Source organism: Oncorhynchus masou, chromosome 17 (assembly GCF_036934945.1).
Source record: "Oncorhynchus masou masou isolate Uvic2021 chromosome 17, UVic_Omas_1.1, whole genome shotgun sequence".
NCBI lineage: Eukaryota > Metazoa > Chordata > Actinopteri > Salmoniformes > Salmonidae > Oncorhynchus > Oncorhynchus masou.
Window position 1 is genome coordinate 16761719 of NC_088228.1, and position 27138 is coordinate 16788856.

A 27138-nucleotide genomic window follows, 5' to 3' on the forward strand; every position below is an offset into this window, starting at 1 on the left:
AAGTGCAAATCAATCCCAGAACAACAGCAAATGTGAAGATGTGAAGATGCTGGAGGAAACAGGTACAAAAGTATCTATATCCACAGTAAAACGAGTCCTATATCGACATAACCTGAAAGGCCTCTCAGCAAGGAAGAAGCGACTGCTCCAAAACCACCATAAAAAAGCCAGACTCCGGTTTGCAACTGCACATGGGGACAAAGATCATACTTTTTGGAGAAATATCCTTTGGTCTGATGAAACAAAAATAAAACTGTTTGGCCATAATGACCATTGTTAGGTTAGGAGGAAAAAGGAGGATGCTTGCAAGCCGAAGGACACCCTCCCAACCGTGAAGCACGGGGGTGGCAGCATCATGTTGTGGGGGGCACTTTGCTGCAGGAGGGACTGGTGCACTTCACAAAATAGGTGGCATCATGAGGTAGGAAAATATCTGGATATATTGAAGCAACATTTCAAGACATCAGTCAGGAAGTTAAAACTTGGTCGCAAATGGGTCTTCCAAATGGACAATGACCCCAAGCATACTTCCAAAGTTGTGGCAAAATGGCTTAAGGACAACAAAGTCAAGGTATTGGAGTGGCTATCACAAAGCACTGACCTCAATCCTATAGAAAATATGTGGGCAGAACTGAAAAAGCGTGTGCGAGCAAGGAGGCCTACAAACCTGACTCTGTTACACCAGCTCTGTCAGGAGGAATGGGCCAAAATTCACCCAACTTATTGTGGGAAGCTTGTGGAAGGCTAACCAAAACATTTGAACCAAGTTAAACAATTTAAAGGCAATGATACCAAACACTAATTGAGTGTATGTAAACTTCTGACCCAGTGAGAATGTGATGAAAGAAATAAAAGCTTATATAAGTAATTCTCTCTACTATTATTCTGACATTCAAATTTGACTATGTCCGAGAAAGCCACTGCATCCTCTATACCGAGACCCACGGCTGTTTGTAGCTCTCTGGCCTTGTGTCACGCCGCTACATCCGTACACCCAGGGTTGAGTAAATGTGCCTATTGCAAAGCATAGGAATTTGTGGAGTAGTCAATTCACAGGAATTGTGAAAAACTGAGTTTAAATCTATTTGGCTAAGGTGTATGTAACCCTCCGACTTCAACTGTAGGTCAGGCCCTATTGGTCACGGGCATGCGATGCATACATGTGTCACGTAAAGAGAGCAAGGGTTGAGGGAATAGGGAATGTTTTTCCTGAACAAATTACGGATTTCGATGCCAGAACTTTTCAGTCTGAAATGGCTGTAATTATGTTGCAGCTTCAGCAACACGGACAGCGCGTTACGCTCATTGCATAGTGTCACAAATTCGACAGAAATTAAGCCTATAGATCTCATTATTGAAGTTGTAGTGGGGCATATATATTTCTTGTGCTATTATATAAAGCGATGGTTGTTGATGTGTACGGCTACATTTCAGATACATGTGAACAGTCATAGGACCAATCTACCTTGTGGTATTAGGGCTCTAAAGCGATACTAGTTGTTCCCCCCCATAGATTTAAAATGCCCACTCAGGCATGTCATCCTGGGTCACAGATGGGTCAAAGTAAGGAACAACAAGTCCTGTCTGGAAACATACCTAAACCCTACCATATGGTGACTATAATAGGTGGATTTACTGTATAACTGTATAGCACTTTTAATGCAGGTGTTCAATGGGAAGTCACCTCAACTCACCTCATCCTCTACCAATATTTGGCATCAACATGAACACTGATGTCTTAACAAGACTCAAAAAACTGGTTTAAACCTCTGACCTCAAAAGACTTCCATCCTGGTAAAGGTTAAATGAAAAGGATCAGCACAGCAAATCTGTTTACGCCAATCAGTTTTACTTCTCCATAGCCACAGTCGATCAATCTTTATGTCTCTGAAGTACTGTTCAGAATTAAAGCATATACAGTGGGGCAAAAAAGTATTTAGTCAGCCACCAATTGTGCAAGTTCTCCCACTTAAAAAGATGAGACGCCTGTAATTTTCATCAGGTACACAACTATGACAGACAAAATGAGAAAAAAAAATCCAGAAAATCACATTGTAGGATTTTTAATTAATTTATTTGCAAATTATGGTGGAAAATAAGTATTTGGTCACCTACAAACAAGCAACATGTCTGGCTCTCACAGACCTGTAACTTCTTATTTAAGAGGCTCCTCTGTCCTCCACTCGTTACCTGTATTAATGGCACCTGTTTGAACTTGTTATCAGTATAAAAGACACCTGTCCACAACCTCAAACAGTCACACTCCAAACTCCACTATGGCCAAGACCAAAGAGCTGTCGAAGGACACCAGAAACAAAATTGTAGACCTGCACCAGACTGGGAAGACTGAGTCTGCAATAGGTAAGCAGCTTGGTTTGAAGAAATCAACTGTAGGAGCAATTATTAGGAAATGGAAGACATACAAGACCACTGATAATCTCCCTCGATCTGGGGCTCCACGCAAGATCTCACCCCGTGGGGTCAAAATGATCACAAGAACGGTGAGCAAAAATCCCAGAACCACACGGGGGGACCTAGTGAATGACATGCAGAGAGCTGGGACCAAAGTAACAAAGCCTACCATCAGTAACACACTATGCCACCAGGGACTCAAATCCTGCAGTGCCAGACGTGTCCCCCTGCTTAAGCCAGTACATGTCCAGGCCTGTCTGAAGTTTGCTTGAGAGCATTTGGATGATCCAGAAGAAGATTGGGAGAATGTCATATGGTCAGATGAAACCAAAATATAACTTTTTGGTAAAAACTCAACTCGTCGTGTTTGGAGGATAAAGAATGCTGAGTTGCATCCAAAGAACACCATGCCTACTGTGAAGCATGGGGGTGGAAACATCATGCTTTGGGGCTGTTTTTCTGCAAATGGACCAGGAAGACTGATCTGTGTAAAGGAAATAATGAATGGGGCCATGTATCGTGAGATTTTGAGTGAAAACCTCCTTCCATCAGCAAGAGCATTGAAGATAAAATCTGGCTGGGTCTTTCAGCATGACAATGATCCCAAACACACCACCCGGGCAATGAAGGAGTGACTTCGTAAGAAGCATTTCAAGGTCCTGGAGTGGCCTAGCCAGTCTCCAGATCTCAACCCCATAGAAAATCTTTGGAGGGAGTTGAAAGTCCGTGTTGTCCAGCAGCAGCCCCAAAACATCACTGTTCTAGAGGAGATCTGCATGGAGGAATGGGCCAAGATACCAGCAACAGTGTGTGAAAACCTTGTGAAGACTTACAGAAAACGTTTGACCTCTGTCATTGCCAGCAAAGGGTATATAACAAAGTATTGAGATAAACTTTTGTTATTGACCAAATACTTATTTTCCACCATATTTTGCAAATAAATTCATTAAAAATCCTACAATGTGATTTTCTGGATTTTTTTCTCTCATTTTGTCTGTCATAGTTGAAGTGTACCTTTGATGAAAATTACAGGCCTCTCATCTTTTTAAGTGGGAGAACTTGCACAATTGGTGGCTGACTAAATACTTTTTTGCCCCACTGTAGCTGGAGATAACAACATGACATCATAGCTTTGTTTAGAAGTTCTCATAAAGATCTCAACTGTGCTCTGTCTGGACTACGCTCTGTGTGTTTCCCACATCCCATACAACACTATTTCTGCACTCCCTAAGTGGGAGAAATGGTCTTGAAAATGGATGGAAATATTTACACTGCAAGGGTCAGTATGAATGCAGGGTTTTCTTGCAGCCAAGCAGCAACACACCTGATTCAACTCAAAGGCTTGATGGATTATGATTATTTGAGTGTGTTACTGCCTGGATGGAGCAAACACCTGCACGCACACTGACAGTAATGTAGTGGTAAAGAGAAAGGTAAACGCTAATGCTAACAAAGGCAATTTTAGTTCCATTACTGGTTCATTTTAAATGCTAGGCTATTCTCCAAAGGATATAAACGGTGTATACGTGTATTTCACTACATCACTGCTGGAAAGCAGAACTGACAATGTAAAATAGCCCACCCTTGGTCTAGTAAAACAAGAGATATTTTCGGTTTCAGCCCCATTTGTAGCTCTGAGCCCTAGGCTCTGTTTAAAAACCAATACACAGCAGAGGCATCTGTCAAATTTAAACCCCATATTAGATTTCTACATGTGTTTTCAAAAGGTACTGGGCCGCTGGCTTCAAAGTAAATGTCAGCTAGCTCTCTGACATATTTGGACTAATATCTGAAATACGAGCCATCTGTCAATCAATTCTTCCTGAGGAGAACAAAGGCCTGCCTCCATTTCAGATTAAGGGAGTTTAATGTACTGTAAATAAAACACAGGCTGCAATCTGAGTCTGAGACAAAGATTCACACACATCACACACGTATGTACACACACCATACATCACACACATACATGCTGGCACACAGGCACACACACACACACACACACACACACACACCTTACACATGCAATTGTATAGGCCATCTATTTCTCTGTAATGAACTGGAGGTCCAGAGCTAGTGAAGGATGAGGCCATCGATCATGGTGCTGTTGGATAGCGGTCAGAGGAGAAGACAAGGGCAGAGCAGACAACACGTAGCAGAGAGACTCCGACCGCCATTTTACATTACTATTGTACGCCTCACTGAGACAAAAACTTACATTGATCTCAACACCCGTAGAGACTGAAAATAGCCCCCTGTCTCATATGCAGCATGCTACATACAGTGGGGCAAAAAAGTATTTAGTCAGCCACCAAGTGTGCAAGTTCTCCCACTTAAAATGGTGAGAGAGGCCTGTAATTTGCATCGTAGGTACACTTCAACTATGACAGACAAAATGAGGAAAAAAATCCAAAAAATCACTGTAGGATTTTTAATGAATTTATTTGCAAATTATGGTGGAAAATAAGTATTTGGTCAATAACAAAAGTTTATCTCAATACTTTGTTATATACCCTTTGTTGGCAATGACAGAGGTCAAATGTTTTCTGTAAGTCTTCACAAGGTTTTCACACACTGTTGCTGGTATTTTGGCCCTTTCCTCCATGCAGATCTCCTCTAGAGCAGTGATGTTTTGGGGCTGTTGCTGGAGACCACGGACTTTCAACTCCCTCCAAAGATTTTATATGGGGTTGAGATCTGGAGACTGGCTAGGCCACTCCAGGACCTTGAAATGCTTCTTACGAAGCCACTCCTTCGTTGCCCGGGCGGTGTGTTTGGGATCATTGTCATGCTGAAAGACCCAGCCACGTTTCATCTTCAATGCCCTTGCTGATGGAAGGAGGTTTTCACTCAAAATCTCCCACACATACGAGACACTCCCACATATACGAGACACTCCCACATACACGACATATACGAGACACTCCCACATATATGAGACACTCCCACATATACACCACATATAAGACACTCCCACATATAGACCACATAAACGAGACACTCCCACATACACACCACATATACGAGCCTCTCCCACACATACGAGACACTCCCACATATACGAGACACTCCCACATACACGACATATAGGAGACACTCCCACATATACGAGACACTCCCACATATACACCACATATAAGACACTCCCACATATAGACCACATAAACGAGACACTCCCACATACACACCACATATACGAGCCTCTCCCACATATACGAGACACTCCCACATACACGAGACACTCCCACATACACGAGACACTCCCACACATACGAGACACTCCCACACATACGCGACACTCCCACATATACGAGCCACTCCCACATATACACCATATATACAAGACACTCCCACATATACAAGACACTCCCACATATACACCACATATACGAGGCACTCCCACATACACACCACATATACGAGCCTCGCCCACATTTACGAGACACTCCCACATACACGAGACACTCCCACATATACACCACCTATACGAGCCACTCTCACATATACACCACGTATACGAGCCATTTCCATATATACACCACATATACGAGACACTCCCATATATACACCACATATATGAGACACTCTCGCATACAAGAGACACTCCCACATATACACCACATATACGAGACACTCCCATATATACACCACATATACGAGACACTCCCATATATACACCACATATACGAGACACTCCCATATATACACCACATATATGAGACACTCTCGCATACAAGAGACACTCCCACATATACACCACATATACGAGACACTCCCATATATACACCATATATACGAGACACTCCCATATATACACCACATATACGAGACACTCCCATATATACACCACATATATGAGACACTCCCATATATACACCACATATATGAGACACTCCCACATATACGAGACACTCCAACAATAAGTCCATCTCTCTGCATCCCGGTCGGATTACTTTCTCGCTCTCTCCTTCCCTCATGAAAGTCCATCTCTCTGCATCCTGTGTGATCTCTCTCTCCTTCTCTCATCAATTAGTCCATCTCTCTGCATCCTGTGTGATCTCTCTCTCTCTCTCTAGATATCCCGATAAGTGCCCCAGGCTACATCTATCAATCACATAAGTGGGCAAAACTGGTGCATGAAGCAAATATTATTCATATCAGATACACTTTTAGTTCATGTGTAGATGGGCTGAAATATGTACACACAGGTGAAGCAATTGAGGGACAGAGTGAACAAGGAAAGGAAGGAGTGAGGGGGAAAGGAAGATGAAGTGGAAAAGAGGGAAGGTAGATGAGTTGGGTGGAGGAAAGTGGATGGAAATAGGTTGGAGAGAGTGAGAGGATGGTGGAAAAGGGGAGGAGGATAGATAGACAGCACAAAAGGATGAGAGTAGGCCTCTGCAGTGATATAGCCTAGCTCTATACACAGTACCCTACCTTATGCATTTCTGAATTTAAAAAAAACAGCCAACCAGTCATTCACTTAATAAATCAGTGAAACCTGGCAAACACCTTTCATGCTCTGCTCCACTCCAGAGCGCTATCAAAATATCTATCGTTTAGCGCGCTGATCACGACTGAGCGCGTTATCACCAACCGGCGGGCAGCCTTTTAAGTCCAACTAGCCACTCCATATTGTAACTCTTCCTTCCCACTGGACACACACTGATTGAATCAACTTTGTTTCCTCGTAATTTCAATTAAATGACGTTGAACCAACGTCGAATAGACGTTGAATTGACCTATGTGCCCAGTTGGTTGAGATCAACATTTCACACTGGAATACAAACCACGAATCACTGTCACACACACAGGCAATCAAACACACACACGCATATACACACAAAATGCCGGTGTCCAGCTTTTGAAATTGATTTTTGTCTTGAATATATTAGTCGCTGCCACATATTTTCGCAAGCAGGCCAGCAGCCCAGTCACAACAAGTATATGGAGGAAAAAGAACCATCAGACTCTCTGGGATTCCAGTGTTCTGTGAATGACATTGTTCTGAAACTGACCGTGTCCCGGACATTGTTCTGAAACATTGACTGTGTCCCGGGATTTAATGGTGCATATCGCCACGTGATTTGCACTCATAACTTTACATGAACAAATAATGAAGGGTAAGGGCTTATCCCACAAAAACTCACCAAAGTTTGCTGGTACTGGAGCGACCGATTCTCGGCTTTGTCCTTTGCCGGCATCGTTGCAAAATCCTCATCCATATGACCTACCCACCGTGCGCATTCATTTGTCACTCACGAGGTGAATGTTCTGGCCTTTAGACAGCTATAGCCATCGATACATGTGCTGTATAACAGGTTATTATCATAGCCTAATCCCTCCGCTGCTACTGAATAACTAGTGCGATCAGAGCCAGATGAGTAGCCGCATATGCGGGTTGTTTCAACGCCGATTCCCTCCAAGCGTTGGTACAGTCGGTCCCAGCTGTGTTCGCAGGGAGCAGAGTTAATGTTTTGTATTTCGCAGGGGTGGTGCAGGGTCCAAGCACAATGACCTTACAATGATGTATTGTATTCGTTCCAATACCTCTTATCTGTTTCTCCTTGAATCTATCCGTCGAGACTCCCGTGTTCTTTTGCCTGCAGCTGAGAACTGGTGCGTTATCATTGAGGTTTGGTAATACATAACCTTAGCTACACTCGTTTAAATAATAGTACAGTAGCCCAAAGTACAGTTTCTGTGAAAAGCAGAAAATAAATGAATACATCTAAACTGTCCTGCGGTAATCCATTGTTGTACCCTAATACTGGCGCACTAGCATTCAGCACCATGGAGAACACCACAATCAGCGCAAAGTAACCAGAAGACAGTTGATCGCTGATTTCAGCATCACTGCCGCTGAACAGCACCGCGCACGGCTCACAGACCCTAATGAATGAAGATGCAAGACAACAGGCTACTTGTGTATGGAGCTGAAAACACAGTAAATCCCAAAAGTGAGTACACCCCCCACATTTTTGTAAATATTTGAGTATATCTTTTCATGTGACAACACTAAAGAAATGACACTTTGCTACAATGTAAAGTAGTGAGTGCACAGCTTGTATAACAGTGTAAATGTGCTGTCCCCTCAAAATAACTCAACACACAGCCATTAATGTCTAAACCGCTGGCAACAAAAGTGAGTACACCCCTAAGTGAAAATGTCCAAATTGGGCCCAATTAGCCATTTTCCCTCCCCGGTGTCATGTGACTCGTTAGTGTTACAAGGTCTCAGGTGTGAATGGGGAGCAGGTGTATTAAATTTGGTGTCATCGCTCTCACACACCCTCATACTGACGGGTCACTGGAAGTTCAACATGGCACCTCATGGCAAAGAACTTTCTGGGGATCTGAAAAAAATTATTGTTGTTCTACATAAAGATGGCCTGGGCTATAAGAAGATTGCCAAGACCCTGAAACTGAGCTACAGCACGGTGGCCAAGACCATACAGTGGTTTAACTGTACAGGTACCACTCAGAACAGGCCTCACCATGGTCAACCAAAGAAGTTGAGTGCACGTGCTCAGCGTCATATCCAGAAGTTGTCTTTGGGAAATAGACGTATGAGTGCTGCCAGCATTGCTGTAGAGGTTGAAGGGGTGGGGGGTCAGCCTGTCAGTGCTCAGACCATACGCCGTACACTGCATCAAATTGGTCTGCATGGCTGTCGTCCCAGAAGGATGCCTCTTCTAAAGATGATGCACAAGAAAACCCGCAAACTGTTTGCTGAAGACAAGCAGACTAAGGACATGGATTACTGGAACCATGTGCTGTGGTCTGATGAGACCAAGATAAACTTATTTGGTTCAGATGGTGTCAAGCGTGTGTGGCGGCAACCAGGTGAGGAGTACAAAGACAAGTGTGTCTTGCCTACAGTCAAGCATGGTGGTGGGAGTGTCATGGTCTGGGCTGCATGAGTGCTGTCGGCACTGGGGAGCTACAGTTCATTGAGGGAACCATGAATGCCAACATGTACTGTGACATACTGAAGCAGAGCATGATCCCCTCCCTTCGGAGACTGGACCGCAGGGCAGTATTCCAACATGATAACGACCCCAAACACACCTCCAAGACGACCACTGCCTTGCTAAAGAAGCGGAGGGTAAATGTGATGGACTGGCCAAGCATGTCTCCAGACCTAAACCCTATTGAGCATCTGTGGGGCATCATCAAACGGAAGGTGGAGGAGTGCAAGGTCTCTAACATCCACCAGCTCCGTGATGTTGTAATGGAGGAGTGGAAGAGGACTCCAGTGACAACCTGTGAAGCTCTGGTGAACTCCATGCCCACGAGGGTTAAGGCAGTGCTGGAAAATTATGGTGGCCACACAAAATATTGACACTTTGGGTCCAATTTGGACATTTTCACTTAGGGGTGTACTCACTTTTGTTGCCAGCGGTTTAGATATTAATGGCTGTGTGTTGAGGGATTTTGAGGGGACAGCAAATTTACACTGTTTTACAAGCTGTGCACACTACTTTACATTGTAGCAAAGTGTAATTTCTTCAGTGTTGTCACATGAAAAGATATACTCAAATATTTACAAAAATGTGAGGGGTGTACTCACTTTTGTGATATACTGTACATGTTATTGTTCCCATGACCCTTTCACCTGAACTTAAATAGATTATCAAATGGAATGTTACAGCAATACTGCTCTCAAGACTCTTTGGTATGGGGTAGTGAAAACATCCACTTATCTCTCTGGAGGATGGCACAAAGAATGGAACATGTTCTCTCTTCTGGACAATTGTCCTTGCTGAGAGGGGGTTCCACACATACACTCGCCATTACTAATTCTCAGCCTATAATACACACAGGAGATACTGTCTGTATAGCCACATCCAATTGACATGCATAGTCCATGGCTTCCTTGATACATAAAGCCAGACTTTAGCCGCTGTTGTCTGCATGTGTGGTATAAATTGGATCTCAGTTCAGATAAGCAACATCTGGGTCTAGGAGGACTGACTAACCATGGCCTGGCTGTATGCCAAAAGTATCTCTCAGATGTACAGCACAGTAGCCATACAGATGACACGGCTATGCTTTTAACACACTGAGTGCTCAGGGAAAAGGGAACTGCAGTACAATCCCAATAACAGCATTTAGAACCAGTCTCTCCACAATGGATTAGTGGGGAATAGGGATAGATAAGTGCTTGGGGGACCAGGGCTGGAATAAGAGCCCTCAGATCTGTTTCACCTAATAAAGTAAAGGCACTGTAATTCAAATGGATTATAGACTAGTTGCTATGCTGGTAGCTATGCAGGGCCATAAAGTACTAGCACATTAAGTTCATGCAATGTTTTGAATCACCCACTAAAGCGTTCATTTACAGTACTGCTTTGTACACATCGTCATCTGTCATCGCACAGTCAGTGAGTCAACCAGAGGAAAAAGAGACATCAAGACGAACCATCAAAAGGCACTTTTTGACATGAGGACATTCTGATGATGAATGGATAATTTAGTGCTAAAGATAAAGAGGGAGTAAAAGGCTTTGCTTTTCTGTCGAGAGCAAGAGATGAGTTTCAAGACATTCATGAATGCTCAGTGGAGTTTTCCTTGACATTTGATTGGTTAAGTTTAAGCAAGTACTTCCAAATGATTTAGTTTAGGGCTAAAGTTGGAGTGGAATATGAACCAGCAACCTTGTATAGCATGTATAGCATCCTGCGTGTTCTGCCCTGCACCCCATCCATTATCAACCTTCCACCTAGCGCAAGCTCTGCCCACTGACTGTTGAGCTTCAACGAATCACATTAGTTGGAACTGCCCTTAGAACAAGACAGAATACGGAAAAAAATCTATCTGTTGAAGTCATACCCCATATTCAAAACTGAATTTGTCAACTTTTGAAGATACTCAACATTGACCTTTCACTCACCCAATCTGCACCCTACAAAACTGGGCAATCGGTCACTGCATTTGTTCCTTATTAATATTACATGTTGTGGTTTTGAACTAGCATACTAAATATAGCTATATTCTGTTTGTTGTGCATTGCATATTTGCCATTTAGCTCCAGGCATTTGGGTATCAGTGGCTTTGATATTTTATGAGATGAAAGACTGATTTCCCCTGAGAGAAACAGCCTCTGATTGGCGGAGACAGAATAATTTCACTGCAGTATTGAGGCTGTTGATAGGCTGTTGGCACGGTAATGGAAATGGCTCAAGGCAGAGCCATCTATTTAAGCTCGTTTCCAGTGGCACTTAAAATTAGGGCCAAATTAGCGAGCTCGAATGGAATTTTCAAATTCAAGCTGGGTTGAGGGAAACTGGTGCCAGCTCGATTAGAATTTGGGCTGGTGACTCCCTTACTATGCAACCACCAAGCTGATCACTGCTTGATGCGGGCACAATGTTAGCTAGCTCGTCTGGGCTTGTTGCTGTTGGCTAGCATATGGACAAGCAGTACTGCAGTTGTCAGACATGACCCGAATTAACACCATAGCGGGATCCTTCATACATTTTTCCACTAACAAATAAACTTTTATGAGAACAGTCAGCCCTCGAACATTAACTACCTAACATTAGCTATCAAATCAGAGTTGAACCAAGCTAGCTAATGTGAGCTAGCAGGAATTTTATCTGGTCAGGTCGTATTGAAAGCTATATATATAGCTAGCTATCTACATCATATAAAACCTGTCGCCTGGTTTGCTTGGTTAGCTAGCTAATAGCCAATGCCATGGCAAGAAAGGTAGGAATTAAGCTAAGTAGCTAGCCTGCTAGCCATGATGCTAACGTCAGCAAGCTAAATATATGGCTCTGAGTCTGGCTGGCACTGGCAGGAGTATAGGATAATTTTAGTTACAGCATGGTGAGTGTGAAATACATTCTTCAACATCTTGCTAGCTAACATTAGCAAATCCAGGTGCAGTCACACATTGGCTACCTAGCAACATGACATCATTGCAAATTTCTGTAGGAAGTGGAAACGCAATGTGAGCTAGCCCACCGAGAACAGCCCTATCCTGGGTTGACTTCAAAGTGCCAATGAAAACGACTTTAGAGAGTTGGGCCATTGAGATTTCTGCATTTTGATGTATTTACATGGCACTAAAACATTTAATGGCAGACGTGGCAGTGCCCCATTAACAATACATGGGGAATATTTAAATAAATGTTATAACATGGGTGGGTCTAATCCTGGATGTTGATTGGTTACAACCGCATTCAAGATTGTGTGTATTTCACAACTACCACTGACTATAACCGTGAAATTCACTAATCAAAATAACGTTTTAGGATTCAGGTTGAGCACGTGAATGGAGAAGAAGCTTGTGGACGAGGATCCTACATATTAGTTAATTATGCCAAATTTTTACTTCGCATTCCACTTTCTTACATAAACTGATGTCCCTTTTTCAGGACCCTGTTTTTCAAAGATAATTCGTAAAATTCAAAATAACTTCACAGATCTTCATTGTAAATGGTTTAAACACTCTTTCCCATGCTTGTTCAATGAACCATAAACAATTAATGAACATGCACCTGTGAAACGTTAAGACACGAACAGCTTACAGACGATAGGCAATTAAGGTCGCAGTTATGAAAACTTAGGACACTAAAGAGGCCTTCCTGCTAACTCTGAGAAACACCAAAAGAAAGATGCCCAGGGTCCCTGCTCATCTGCGTGAATGTGCCTTAGGCATGCTGCAAGGAGGCATGAAGACTGCAGACGTGGCCAGGGCAATAAATTGCAATGTCCGTAAGTGAGACGCCTAAGACAGAGCTACAGGGAGACGGGACAGACAGCTGATCGTCCTCGCAGTGGCAGACCACGTATAAGAACACCTGCACAGGATCGGTACATCTGAACATCACACCTGCGGGTCAGTTACAGGATGGCAACAACAACTGCCTGAGTTACACCAGGAACGCACAAACCCTCCATCAGTGCTCAGACTGTCCGCAATAGACTGAGAGGAGGCTGGACTGAGGGCTTGTAGGCCTGTTGTAAGGCAGGTCCTCACCAGACATCACCGGCAACAACGTCGCCTATGGGCACAAACCCACCGTCGCTGGACCAGACAGGACTGGCAAAAAGTGCTTTTCACTGACGAGTCGCGGTTTTGTCTCACTAGGGGTGATGGTCGGATTCGTGTTTATCGTCAAAGGAATGAGCGTTACACCGAGGCCTGTACTCTGGTGCGGTTATCGGACTGAGCTTGTTGTCATTGCAGGCAATCTCAACGCTGTGCGTTACAGGGAAGACATCCTCCTCCCTCATGTGGTACCCTTCCTGCAGGCTCATCCTGGCATGACAATGCCACCAGCCATACTGCTCGTTCTGTGCGTGATTTCCTGCAAGACAGGAATGTCAGTGTTCTGCCATGGCCAGCGAAGAGCCCAGATCTCAATCCCATTGAGCACGTCTGGGTCCTATTCGATCGGCGGGTGAGGACTAGGGCCATTCATTCCAGAAATTTCCAGGAACTTGCAGGTGCCTTGGTGGAAGAGTGGGGTAACACCTCACAGCAAGAACTGGCAAATCTGGTGCAGTCCATGATGAGGAGATGCACTGCAGTACTCAATGCAGCTGGTGGCCACACCAGATACTTACTGTTACTTTTGATTTTGTCCCCCCCTTTGTTCAGGTACACATTATTCCATTCATGTTAGTCTGTGGAACTTGTTCAGTTTATGTCTCAGTTGTTGAATCTTGTTATGTTCATACAAATATTTACACATGTTAAGTTTGCTAAACATAAAACGCAGTTGACAGTGAGAGGACGTTTATTTTTTTGCTGAGTTTATTAGATTTGACTGATGAGTTCGTAAGTTACCTTTTTGATTCAAATGTCACATGATCTTAGGAGCAGAAGACCTGTAACTAACGTTTCAACCGCTATGGCAAATGTGAATGGTAATGGCACCGACTCCAGTTCAACCGTTACGCAGTCTCACGCGGTCACACTCCCGACAGATCTTCAGAACCTCCATACGGTTCTGATCTCGGAAATTACAGCTACCATTGCCACTCAGCTCAAAACTGCCATCGATGCTGCTCTGGCCCCCTTCTTCGTCATCCTGGATGGTGTCCAAGCTGCTGCAGATGAACAAGGCTGCCGACTTGATGGCTTTGACCATGACCTGTGTGACTGCAGTGATCGCATAGTAGCCCTTGAGAAAACGGTTGCCTGTCTGAGCTCCGAAAACCAAAAGCTGATTGACAAGACCGGTGACCTGGAACCCCGTTCTCGCCGTTGAAATCTTTGGGTTGTTGGTATACCAGAGAAACTTGAAGGAGGGGACTCAGTTAAGTTCATGTCAGACTGCTTTGTGTAGGTGCTGGGTCCGGCCATCGTTCCATCACTCCCAAAGCTGGACAGAGCCCACCGCATTGTCCCTTCCACAGTGGGCGGAGACGACAACTCTAAGCCTGTGTTTATCGTCCGTTTTCACTACTACTGAGGCAGGGCAGAGACCAGCTACACTTTTGCAGACTAAAGGTGTTCATCGTTCCTGACCTCAGCTGAAGTGCTTCCAAGAAGAGAGCTAAATTCCTCGATGTAAAACGCAAGCTTCATGAGAAGAAAGTTAAATTCTAACTCTGCTTGCCTGCTCGTCTCCACGTTGAACATGCAAGGGGAAGCTACAGTTCAACTCCCACGAGGACGCCCAGTGTTGGTTCGACAGTCACTTCTGAGCCACATCTTGGATATTTGACCTACTCTGATCTGTTTCACCCTGTCTTTGTGATTGTCTCCACCCCCTCCAGGTGTCGCCCATCTTCCCCATTATCCCCTGTGTACTTATACCTGTGATCTCTGATTGTCTGTTGCCAGTCTGTCTTGTTTGTTCAAGTCAAACAGCATTTTGTGTCTCAGCGCCTACTTTTTCCAGTCTCTCTTTTCTCACCCTCCTGGTTTTGACCCTTGCCTGTCCTGACTCCAAGCCCGCCTGCCTGACCACTCTGCCTACCAACCTGTACCTTTGCCCCCATCTGGATTACCAACCTCTGCCTGACCCTGAGCCTGCCTGCCGCCCGGTATCGTTGCCCCACCTCTGGTTTACTGACCGCTGCCTGCCTTGACCTGTCTATTGCCTGCCACTGTTGGAATATTAAACTATTGTTTATTCGACGTGGTCTGCATCTGGGTCTTACCTTCATACCTGATAACTATTTTGCCAGGTAGCATGCATAGCTTAGCCTAGCCTCCAAGTCTAAGGTATGTTTAGATTTTTATGGCAGGGCCTTTTTCCACCTCTTGGCATTCCTTTTCTACTCTGCATAAACACTACTGAACTCTGATTTTAAAAAAATACTAATACTGTCTTGTGTGGTTGTTATTTAAGATACATGTTTGAGAGGTCTTTTTTTATTTGGCTAGATGGCAAGCGTAGTAGTGCATGGCTACAATTCCAGGCGTTTGCAGAGCTTTCCTTTTATCGTTATTTCATCTAGATACTTACTGAAGGCCTTTTCACCCCTTTATTATGCTCCATTGATCATGTGTACATGTACAGATACTCAGCCCCTTTTCTTTTTTGTAATCGGGTAACATACTGCTTATTTGTCCATCCTAAGACACATTCCACGTGTTGCACTTATTGAAGACAACCCGAATCAGGACAGTTCCGTTTTACTGTTTTTTTAAATCTGTTGATCTACTTTACTGTTTTGTGAAGGCCTTTTCAATTGTTTTGTTATTTCAGACAGTAATATTTAATCATAACTGGCACCATTTGGCACACACCTGTAGTATTGGTCAATGTACAGTGCCTTGCGACTTACAGCTGTAATCGCAGCAAAAGGTGGCGCTACAAAGTATTAACTTAATGGGGCTGAATAATTTTGCACGTCCAATTTTTCAGTTTTTGATTTGTTAAAAAAGTTTGAAATATCCAATAAATGTCGTTCCACTTCATGATTGTGTCCCACTTGATGTTGATTCTTCACAAAAAAAATACAGTTTTATATCTTTATGTTTGAAGCCTGAAATGTGGCAAAAGGTCGCAAAGTTCAAGGGGGCCGAATACTTTCGCAAGGCACTGTATATGCTCCCAATTTTGATGTTGAATTTGCCAATGGGTTGCTGGGGAAAATCCCTTCTCTGAACACCCATCTTTTGATATTTGGCGGGGATCTGAATTGTGTTATTAACTCGGCGTTAGACCGCTCCAACCCCAGAACTATGTCTCCTTCTTCTATGTCAAAGTCCTTCTTAGATTTTATGGTTCAGAACAGGTGTACAGATCCTTGGAGATTTCAGAATCCCCATGCAAGAGAGTATTCTTTCTTTTCACATGTACACCATTCTTTTTCTTGTATTGACTATTATTTTATTGATCACAAGTTACTTCCAAACGTCACCTTCTGAATATTTACCCATTGTAATTTCTGACCATGGACCTTTAGCCCTCGAAATAGAGATTTAATTATCTTCTCCTGACTGATGCTGACTTCTGTAACGTTATCTCCACTTCTATTGATCATTTTATTTGTTCAAATCAGACAAGCTCATTCTCTCTTATGGGAATCACTTTCACGCCTATCTTAGAAGATCAATTATTTATTATTCTTCTCATTTAAACAGAACTTGGAAAGCTAAACTAGAAGAACTCTAAAGCCATCCTTGATTTAGACCAATCTGAATTACATATTTTGTCCACTACAGATGCAGAATGGTTACAATTGCATTCACGTGGTACCTACTAAGAACATGGCTACAGGGCAAGTTGTCTGCTCGCACACCAATTAAAATGCAGTGCTGCTACCGTTCTGATTCCCCAAATTAAAGATTCCTTTCATAGCTTGATTTCTGACCCTACGGGGATCAATGATACCTTCAAATATTTATATTCCTTCCTGTATATGTCTGAATTTCCATCAGATACTTCCAATATGACTACATTTTTGCGTGAACTGGAAACTCCCACAGTTGAGGCTGAAACTGCAGATGAGCTTGATTCCCCTCTCAGCCTTGAAGAAGTTATTCAGTCTATGAAGTCAATGCAAAACAGCCAGACTCCAGGGCCTGATGGGTTTCCAACTGAGTTCTTTAAGAAATGCCATACCAAGTTAGTCCCTTTACATGTATCTATGTATAATGAGTCACTTAAATGTGGCTCGGTGCCACTTACCCTAACACAGGCTTCAATAGCGCTTCTCCTTAAGGAGAGGAAAGACCCCACTTCCTGTTCTTCATTTAGTCCCCTACGCCTCCTTAATGTGGATGTAAAGGTGCTGGTGGAGGTGATAGTGAGGCCACTGGAAGTAGTCTTACCGGGACTCATATCAGAGGAACAAACCAGCTTTATAAAGGACAGATACGTATTTGTTTTTTAATATTCGAATGCCGTTTAACATGATTTATTATAAACATTTCTCTAACTCCCTTGAGGTGGTAATCTCCCTAGACACAGTGAAGGGATGCAACAGAATTGAATGGGAGTACTTATTTACTGTTCTTTAAAATAATGTGGACTTGGGGACAAGTTTACATACACCTTAGCCAAATACATTTAAACTCAGTTTTTCACAATTTCTGACAATTAATCATCGTAAAAATTCTGCATCTTAGGTCAGTTAGGATCACCACTTAATTTTAAGAATGTGAAATGTCAGAATAATAGTAGAGAGAATTATTTATTTAAGCTTTTATTTCTTTCATCACATTCCCAGTGGGTCAGAAGTTTACATACAGTCAATTTGCATTTGGTAGCATTGCCTTTAAATTGTTAAACTTGGGTCAAACGTTTCGGGTAGCCTTCCACAATAAGTTGGGTGATTGTTGGCCCATTCCTCCTGACAGAGCTGGTGTAACTGAGTCAGGATTGTAGGCCTCCTTGCTCGCACTCGCTTTTTCAGTTCTGCCCACAAATTTACTATAGGATGGAGGTCAGGGCTTTGTGATGGCCACTCCAATACCTTGACTTTGTTGTCCTTAAGCCATTCTGAAACAACTTTGGAAGTATGCATGGGGTCATTGTCCATTTGGAAGACCCATTTGTGACCAAGCTTTAACTTCCTGACTGAGATCTTGAGATGTTGCTTCAATATATCCACATAATTTTCCATCGTCATGATGCCATTTAGTTTGTGAAGTGCAACAGTCCCTCCTGCAGCAAAGAAACCCCACCACTTGATGCTCCTACCCCCGTGCTTCACGGTTGGGATGGTGTTCTTTGGCTTGCAAGCATCCCCCTTTTCCTCCAAACATAACGGTGGTCATCATGGCCAAACAGTTCTATTTTTGTTTCATCAGACCAGAGGACATTTCTCCAAAAAGTACGATATTTGTCCCCATGTGCAGTTGCAAACTGTAGTCTGGCTTTTTCATGGCGGTTTTGGAGCAGTGGCTCCTTCCTGAGTGGTATGATGGCTGCGTGGTCCCATGGCGTTTATATTTGCATACTACTGTTTTTACAGATGAACGTGGTACCTTCAGGCGTTTGGAAATTGCTCCCAAGGATGAACCAGACTTGTGGAGGTCTAACATTTCTTTCTGATGTCTTGGCTGATTTCTTTTGATTTTCCCATGATGTCAAGCAAAGAGGCACTGAATTTGAAGGTAGGCCTTGAAATACATCCACAGGTACACCTCCAATTGACTAAAATTAGCCTAACAGAAGATTTGAAAGCCATGACATAATTTTCTGGAATTTTCCAAGTCGTTTAAAGGCACAGTCAACTTAGTGTATGTAAATTTCTGACCCACTGGAATTGTGATACAGTGAAATAATCTGTCTGTAAACAATTATTGGTGAATTTACTGTCATGCACAAAGTAGATGTCCTAACCGACTTGCCAAAACTATAGTTTGTTAATATGGCTTGGGGGCAGTATTGAGTAGCTTGGATGAATAAGGTGCCCAGAGTAAACTGCCTGCTACTCAGGCCCAGAAGCTAAGATATGCATATTATTAGTGGATTTGGATAGAAAACACTCTGAAGTTTCTAAAACTGTTTGAATGATGTCTGTGACCAGGAAGTGGGAAATCTGTAGTTTTTCAACTCTTTGCCTATCCAAGATACAGTGTAAATTTGGTCCAATTGCATTTCCTAAGGCTTCCACTAGATGTCAACAGCCTTTAGAACCTTGTTTGAGGCTTCTACTATGAAGGAGGAGAGAATGAGAGCTGATTGAGGTCTGCCAGAGTGCCATGAGCTCATTCAGGCGCGCTCCCGTGAGAGGTAGCTGCGTTCCATTGCATTTCTAAAGACAAAGGAGTTCTCCGGTTGAAACATTATTGAAGATTCATGTTAAAAACATCCTAAAGATTGATTCTATACATCGTTTTCCATGTTTCTACGAACTGTAATGGAATATTTAGACTTTTTGTCTGGCCTGCGCATCGTGAATTTGGATTTGTGAACTAAATGCACAAACAAAAAGGTGGTATTTGGACATAAATTATGGACTTTATTGAACAAAACAAACATTTATTGTGGAACTGGGATTCCTGGGAGTGCATTCTGATGAAGATCATCAAAGGTAACTGAATATTTATATTGCTATTTCTGACTTCTGTTGACTCCACAACATGGCGGATATCTGTATCGCTTGTTTTTGTGTCTGAGCGCCATACTCAGATTATTGCATGGTGAGATTTTTCAGTAAAGCTTTTTCAAAATCTGACACAGCGGTTGCATTAAGGAGAAGTTTATCTAAAGTTCCATGCATAACACTTGTATTTTCATCAACATTTATGATGAGTATTTCTGTCAATTGATGTGGCTCTCTGCAAAATCACCGGATGTTTTGGAAGGAAAACATTACAGAAACGTAATGCGCCAATGTAAACTGCGATTTTTGGATATAAATATGATCTTTATAGAACAAAACATACATGAAGTCCTATGAGTGTCATCTGATGAAGATCATCAAAGGTTAGTGATTCATTTTATCTCTATTTCTGCTTTTTGTGACTCCTCTCTTTGGCTGGAAAAATGGCTGTGTTTTTCTGTGACTAGGTACTGACCTAACATAATCGTTTAGTGTGCTTTCGTTGTAAAGCCTTTTTGAAATCGGACACTGTGGTGGGATTAACAACAAGTTTATCTTTAAAATGGTGTAAAATACTTGTATGTTTAAGGAATTGTAATTATGAGATTTATATTGTTTGAATTTGATTCCCTGCACTTTTACTGGCTGTTGTCATATCGATCCCGTTAGCGGGATCTAAGCCATAAGAAGTTTTAAGTCCTTCCAAGACTTACATTACTAGTCAAAAGTTTGGACACACCTACTCATTCAAGGGGTTTTCTTTATTTTTACTATTTTCTACATTGTATAATAAAATAGAAGACCTCAAAACTATGAAATAACATATATGGAATCATGTAGTAACCAAAAAAGTGTTAAACAAATCAAAATATATGTTATATTTGAGATTCTTCAAAGTAGCCACCCTTTGCCTTGTTTTCTTTCTAGTTTTCCCAACCTAGCATCTATATACTCTTTGCCTCCATCTCACTTTTTCTGTTACCTTCAAATTAGGCATTGTGTCTACTTTTAATTTGCTGGCTTCCCTGCTCTCCACCCCCTTGCCAACCCTGGGATGGTTTATTGACTCTGACCTTGACAGAAAGCAGTAATTTCTCAGCTCTGTCTGTGTATTATGTCATTAGACAAACACTCCACCAACAAAACTAAATCTGCTTGGGAATGGTAAATGGGTGTTGAATTGACACAGGAGTGGTGGGATGAGGCGATTGATAGAGTACGCTCCACTACATCTTGTGCTCATCTTGGTCTCATACAATTTAAGGTTTTAAATAGAGTGCATTTTTCCAAATCCAGATTGTCTGAAATAAATGTAAACGATGATTTTGATACATGTCATGTCTCACCATGTGACCTTTAGTCATGGGATATGGTAAAATCTTTGTACTTACATTGATGTACATTTTGTAAATCTTGAATAATAATACATTTAAAAAAATAACCATTGTCGTCTCGAGCCATGCCAATATATCCTCCAAACCATGGCTTCTCGGGCATTATCACTTAACTATGTAACTGAATATGTAGAATTAGAACAATATTAAAAGTTGTCCGAACTCTCTGAATACATGGCTCTGGCTCATGGTAATGGAACAAAAGAACCCCAGGCCAACAGAATCACCGGCCTGCACGCATATGAATAAGTCTATATATGAATGGACAAAGCCATCAATCATGTGACACCATTCATTCTTATGTGAAGATTCAATAGCACATTGAAGCCAAATGACCTTCGGTTAAACTGGCGTATCATAGAAAGGTTAGCTGACAAAGTCACGAAAAACAATGTGCACGCTTGAATGGGGCGGAAGTCTGTGTTTTGTTATGATTCTGAATGGCTAGAGAGCGAGTAACTACGACAAGAAGCTGCTATGTGGGGAATCTTAGGTGGCTCGTTTCAGCTAGTTTTATCTTGTTCTTGATATCATGTCTTGTTTTGACTGTTGTCACATCTATGCTAATATGGCTAAAATTCCCTAGCTAGCTAATCAACAACTGTAACAATGTATTTGAGAGTCAACAAGTGCTCATTGTGTAAATGTATTTGTTTTCAATAAACTTTAGAGGCGAAATATAGTTTTACATGACAATCTAAGCCAACCCTGTGTGTTTTGCACTACAGTTGCTAAACAACCACCCCATCTATGGAGACACGCAGTTTGAGCTACTTTAGGAAGTGACGTAGCAGGCTAACTCAGTGCTGCCCCCTCTCATTGAGTAACTCAAGTTGAAGGTCGACCGGGGTACTGCAGGCTGCCATTAGCAACTAAATTATCCTTATAACCGATGTCTAGTGTGAATCACACCATTCAGGGGTCTTTATTGGGAAGAAAACCATTTTGGGGGACCTAAAAACAAAGACACAATTTAAACTAGAGGTCGACCGATTATGATTTTTCAACGCCAATACCGATTATTGGAGGACCAAAAAAGCCGATACCGATTAATCGGCCTATTATATTTTTATTTGTAATAATGACAATTACAACAATACTAAATGAACACTTATTTTAACTTAATATAATACCTCAATAAAATCAATTTAGCCTCAAGTAAATAATGAAACATGTTCAATTTGGTTTAAATAATGCAAAAACAAAGTGTTGGAGAAGAAAGTAAAAGTGAAATATAAGCTATGTTAGAAGGCTAAAGTTTCAGTTCCTTGCTCAGAACATGAGAACATATGAAAGTTGGTGGTTCCTTTTAACATGAGTCTTCAGTATTCCCAGGTAAGAAGTTTTAGATAGTTGTAGTTGTAGAATTATAGGACTATTTCCCTCTATGCCATTTGTATATCATTAACCTTTGACTATTAGATGTTCTTATAGGCACTTTAGTATTGCCAGTGTAACAGTATAGCTTCCATCCCTCTCCTCGCTCCTCCCTGGGCTCGAACCAGCAATACACAACAGCCACCATCGAAGCAGTGTTACCCATGCAGAGCAAGGGGAACAACTTCAAGGCTCAGAGCGAGTGACGTTTGAAATGTTATTAGCGCACACTAACTAGCTAGCCATTTCACTTCGGTTACACCAGCCTCATCTCGGGAGTTGTTAGGCTTGAAGTCATAAACAGCGCAATGCTTGACGCACAGCGAAGAGAAGTGCTATTTGAATGAATGTTTACACGCCTGCTTCTGCCTACCACCGCTCGGTCAGATACTTGTATGCTTGTATGCTCAGTCAGATTATATGCAACGCAGGACATGCTAGATAATATCTAGTAATATCATCAACCATGTGTAGTTAACTAGTGATTATGATTGATTGTTTTTTATAAGATAAGTTTAATGCTAGCTAGCAACTTACATTGACTGCATTCACGTAACAGTCCTTGTGGAGTGCAACGAGAGGGAGGCAGGTCGTTATTGCGCTGGACTCGTTAACTGTAAGGTTGCATGATTGGATCCCCCGAGCTGACAATGTGAAAATCTGTCGTTCTGCCCCTGAACAAGGACATCGTTCCTAGGCCGTCATTGAAAATAAGAATGTGTTCTTGACTGACTTGCCTAGTTAAATAAAGGTATAAAAATTTAAAAAATATGTTAAAAAATAATAATAATTTAACTGGCAAATCGGCGCCCAAAAATACCGATTTCCGATTGTTATGAAAACTTGAAATCGGCCCTAATTAATCGACCATTCCGATTAATCGGTCGACCTCTAATTTAAACGGTCAAAAGGAATGACCTTTTAATGTGGCATGAACACAATCAGTCATGATAAAATAATTCCGGCATCCAAACTGCATGCATACTCGCGTCATTTGACGAATGGAAGGCATCCGTTACAAAACACCACAACGTGTTCCTAATGACATTCAGTGATTATCATTGATTAGGCCTGTATTAATTGATGTGTCTTGCTGACAAGTTGACCTTTTTGCAGCCTGAAAAGTCTGGACACCTGAAATGGGACTGAAGCTATCCCGGGAAAACTGGGATGGTCACCCTAGCACACGGTCAACTTATTAGACTGGGCTACAATGGGCATTACCATGAACTTCAAATAAGCCTATCAGTAGCCAGTGATGTGGTGGTAAATCAAATTGGCAGATAAACTCTGATTGCCAGTCTCAGTAAAAAAAGGCCTACACCGCTTCCGGTAGCCTACCCTCTCAGCTGCGCGACAGGTGATATTCCGCCCGAACTATGTATTCCATGGGCTCTCCAACCCTGTTCCTGCAACTACCCAGTGCTTACTTTGGGAAACCAAGTGATATCTGTTTGGGGACATAGATAGTAACATGTTTTCGCAACCAAACATATTTCGCTAAACTGTTGACAGCCCGTCTGCACGCTCAAGAAAGGAATAAAGGAGAGAGAGGAGGAGATGGAAATGCATGGTGGTGAGATGAACTATTCTGTATAGCTAAAGGTAATGTGTCACCCAGTTAATTATGAAAAATCCCTATTATTAGACTACTCAAAATCAAATACAAATTCACTATAATCTTCTAACCGAAAGAGTCACCTTATAGGTCTACTGTCATTAAAGTATAGCCTACTTGTTTGATGGATTGGATGCAAATTGGTGCCTAGCTGTTGTCTAGTGATATTGTTGACCATCATCAGCTGATTCAGGAAAGAAAAATATTGATTGAAAATAATAAAGTTAAATAAACGGTCTACTACTTCTGGCCAGAGATGGCACGGAGAACACCAGTAGCCTACTCACACGCACCTGGAAAACAAAGCAATGAACTCTCTAAACAGCTGACTGACAAAAGCAAACAATGATAAATCAACTGATAAATCTAATGCATTGCAATAAAGGCTTTTTTTTTATCAAGGACGCATGGCAAACAAATGGTGGAAATTGGGAAGAAAGGAACATCTATGCTTAAAGGAGCTCAGCTGATACCGAAATTCAGCAATACTGAATAGACAGCTCTGCCACATACAGATAAATGGATTAAACCATGATGGAGAGGTGGGGGTGTTTGTTTTATTTGGAAGCCTTTATTTTCATATTTAACACCGCAACACATTTAACACTACATTTCAAACAAATAAGTGAATGGTTCAATTAGCATTATTTAGAGACCCACCAAAATGTGGACTTTTGTTGCATTTATGAGAGCTGAGCCCCCGCTGGCTGTATCGTAATTTGCACCGTGCTTATAATTTCTTCTGTGTGCAATTTAAAAAAGAATCGGTTGAAGGACATACATCGGGTGAATTATAAGCAATTATTGGTAACATGATTGTCTTTCAAACTTTTTTGTATTTGCATGAAAATTTACCAAATTTTCCCATTCATTTTAATCGAGGATCCTGCTAAGAATGCCAGCAGTACCACGGACGGCCTTGAACTTCAGTGGCTTCCATGAGAGGGGGCAGTCGTTTTCCGCTGACGCACACACAGATACACACACAAATATGCATGCATTGCACACATGATCCAAGCCATTATCATTCAGACACTGGCCCAAAGAGTTGAGTTATTACATGTATTTATTTTCTCTCTCCAATTGATTTATTGTAGGTGTGTTTCTCCTTTGAGTGTCCTGCAGATACTAATGTGGCTATGTAGTTAAATAGATGTAATGTTGTCCCTAATAGGTGGAACTAGGTGCTCCGCAGCCTCAAGCACCAACACACTGACCCAGTTCAACCTTCAGTCTCAACAGGTACAATTTGGAATAAATACACACCTGTGGGGTTTGTTTTGATAACCCATTGTGTGTGTGTGTGTGTGTGTGTGTGTGTGTGTGTGTGTGTGTGTGTGTGTGTGTGTGTGTGTGTGTGTGTGTGTGTGTCCTACAAGGGAACTACAAAATGTCATTCAGATTTCCAAGTGGGTCAAACATTTAAAGAAACATTAATAAAATCTCCAGATTGGATCATACTTTCTCAATGACGTCATTCACATTTTTCTCAGAGACTGCATCTGTTAATGAGCGTCAATGAGTGGGTTCAATTTCAAAATATGACATACCGGTCTTAGAAGACGAATAGCATTTTCATTTCCTATCAAATGTTACAGGAAATATATAAAGGGAAGTCAACGTAGCGAATAAAATAGCCGTTCGCGTGTGCGTAATTTCAAGAGGAACCACCGCAGCAAGGGACCTTTTAAGGACCTTGAGCCCTTACAACGACTTGATGCGCAAAGTAGAATAGGATGCATAACCACCTGTACCTCTTTTCCTCACAAGTTTTTGTGTGTAAATAAAAGATGCCAAGAGAGACGTATACTATAGGTCAATGTCACTACATTGACAATTATTTCATCTTTGGGATAGAAACATTTTGCAGCTTATCCAGAAAATACAATATGATGCCTAATATATATATATATATATATATATATATATATATATATATATATATATATATATATATATATATATATATATATATATATAATAACCAAATGATTTGCCCTTGAGCATGAACACATGACTGAAGTTAAATGTATATTCGATTGATACATTGTGAAAACAAAATTATTTGACCCATTGTTCTCGTCTTCACCGGGGAAAGACAGGATACCAGCGTCAGTAATAGGCATGATGGACTCGAGGTAGAAACAGGTTGCCAAGGGCTCATTCATAGCTTACTCACATTTCCCTCCTCTGGCAGTTCGGTTTCTCCGGTGTGCTTCTCCTCTTCAAGGCTACGGTCCCTAACTGTCAGCTGCGCCCCTCCATCTTTCGTGTAACAAGAGTGAATCAAAATGAGGACTATTTCCACGCGTTCTGCGCATAAACTCCAACTTCAAAGCTTGAGTTTTCCCCCTTGATCAGTTGTCATTTAATCCATAAGCAGAGGCACTCTCCTATCTCATCCACTCTTCTCCGCGGGTAAACGTGATAACCGGTGGCCTGTTGCTGGTGTTTTGACTGTTGGCGCGAATAGCTGTGTGCACCCACGCTGCACACGCAGCACCCCAAACTTCTGCGTTTATCCGCGTCGATGCGCATGCCTTTAGACAGCAGCTGCATCTGAAGCCTATGAGCGACAACAGAGCTATCCGGTCGAATGTGTTTGACTGTGACTGTTATTTTTGGCATAAATTAGTATTCTAAAAATAAAGCTGCAATGGGCAAGTCTCTTTCCCGCAGGGCTCGAGTTGGGTACCATGTGTCCATGATGCAATGCGGTTTCGTCTGTGTCAAGCGTTTCCCATTACCTCCTTAACTCCCCGTGAAGAATGTCCAGACGTGTTTGTCATTACCGGGAGCTGGTGGTGCGTTCTTCTTAATTCGCCCGCGCCATTCGAATTGTCTGCAAATAGATAGAAAGGCATGGAGGGA

General features: G+C 42.1%; 1 protein-coding gene across 1 annotated transcript in view; it reads right to left on the reverse strand.

Annotated features, from left to right (window-relative positions):
- The window catches only part of LOC135558621 (chloride channel protein 2-like), a 123040-nt gene extending 96452 nt beyond the window's left edge, over window positions 1–26588 (reverse strand). Inside the window, 2 exon segments of the mRNA XM_064992562.1 lie at window positions 26447–26560; window positions 26562–26588. Coding sequence (XP_064848634.1) covers window positions 26447–26560; window positions 26562–26588 — 141 coding nt within the window.
- Window positions 26589–27138: the final 550 nt, after the last annotated feature.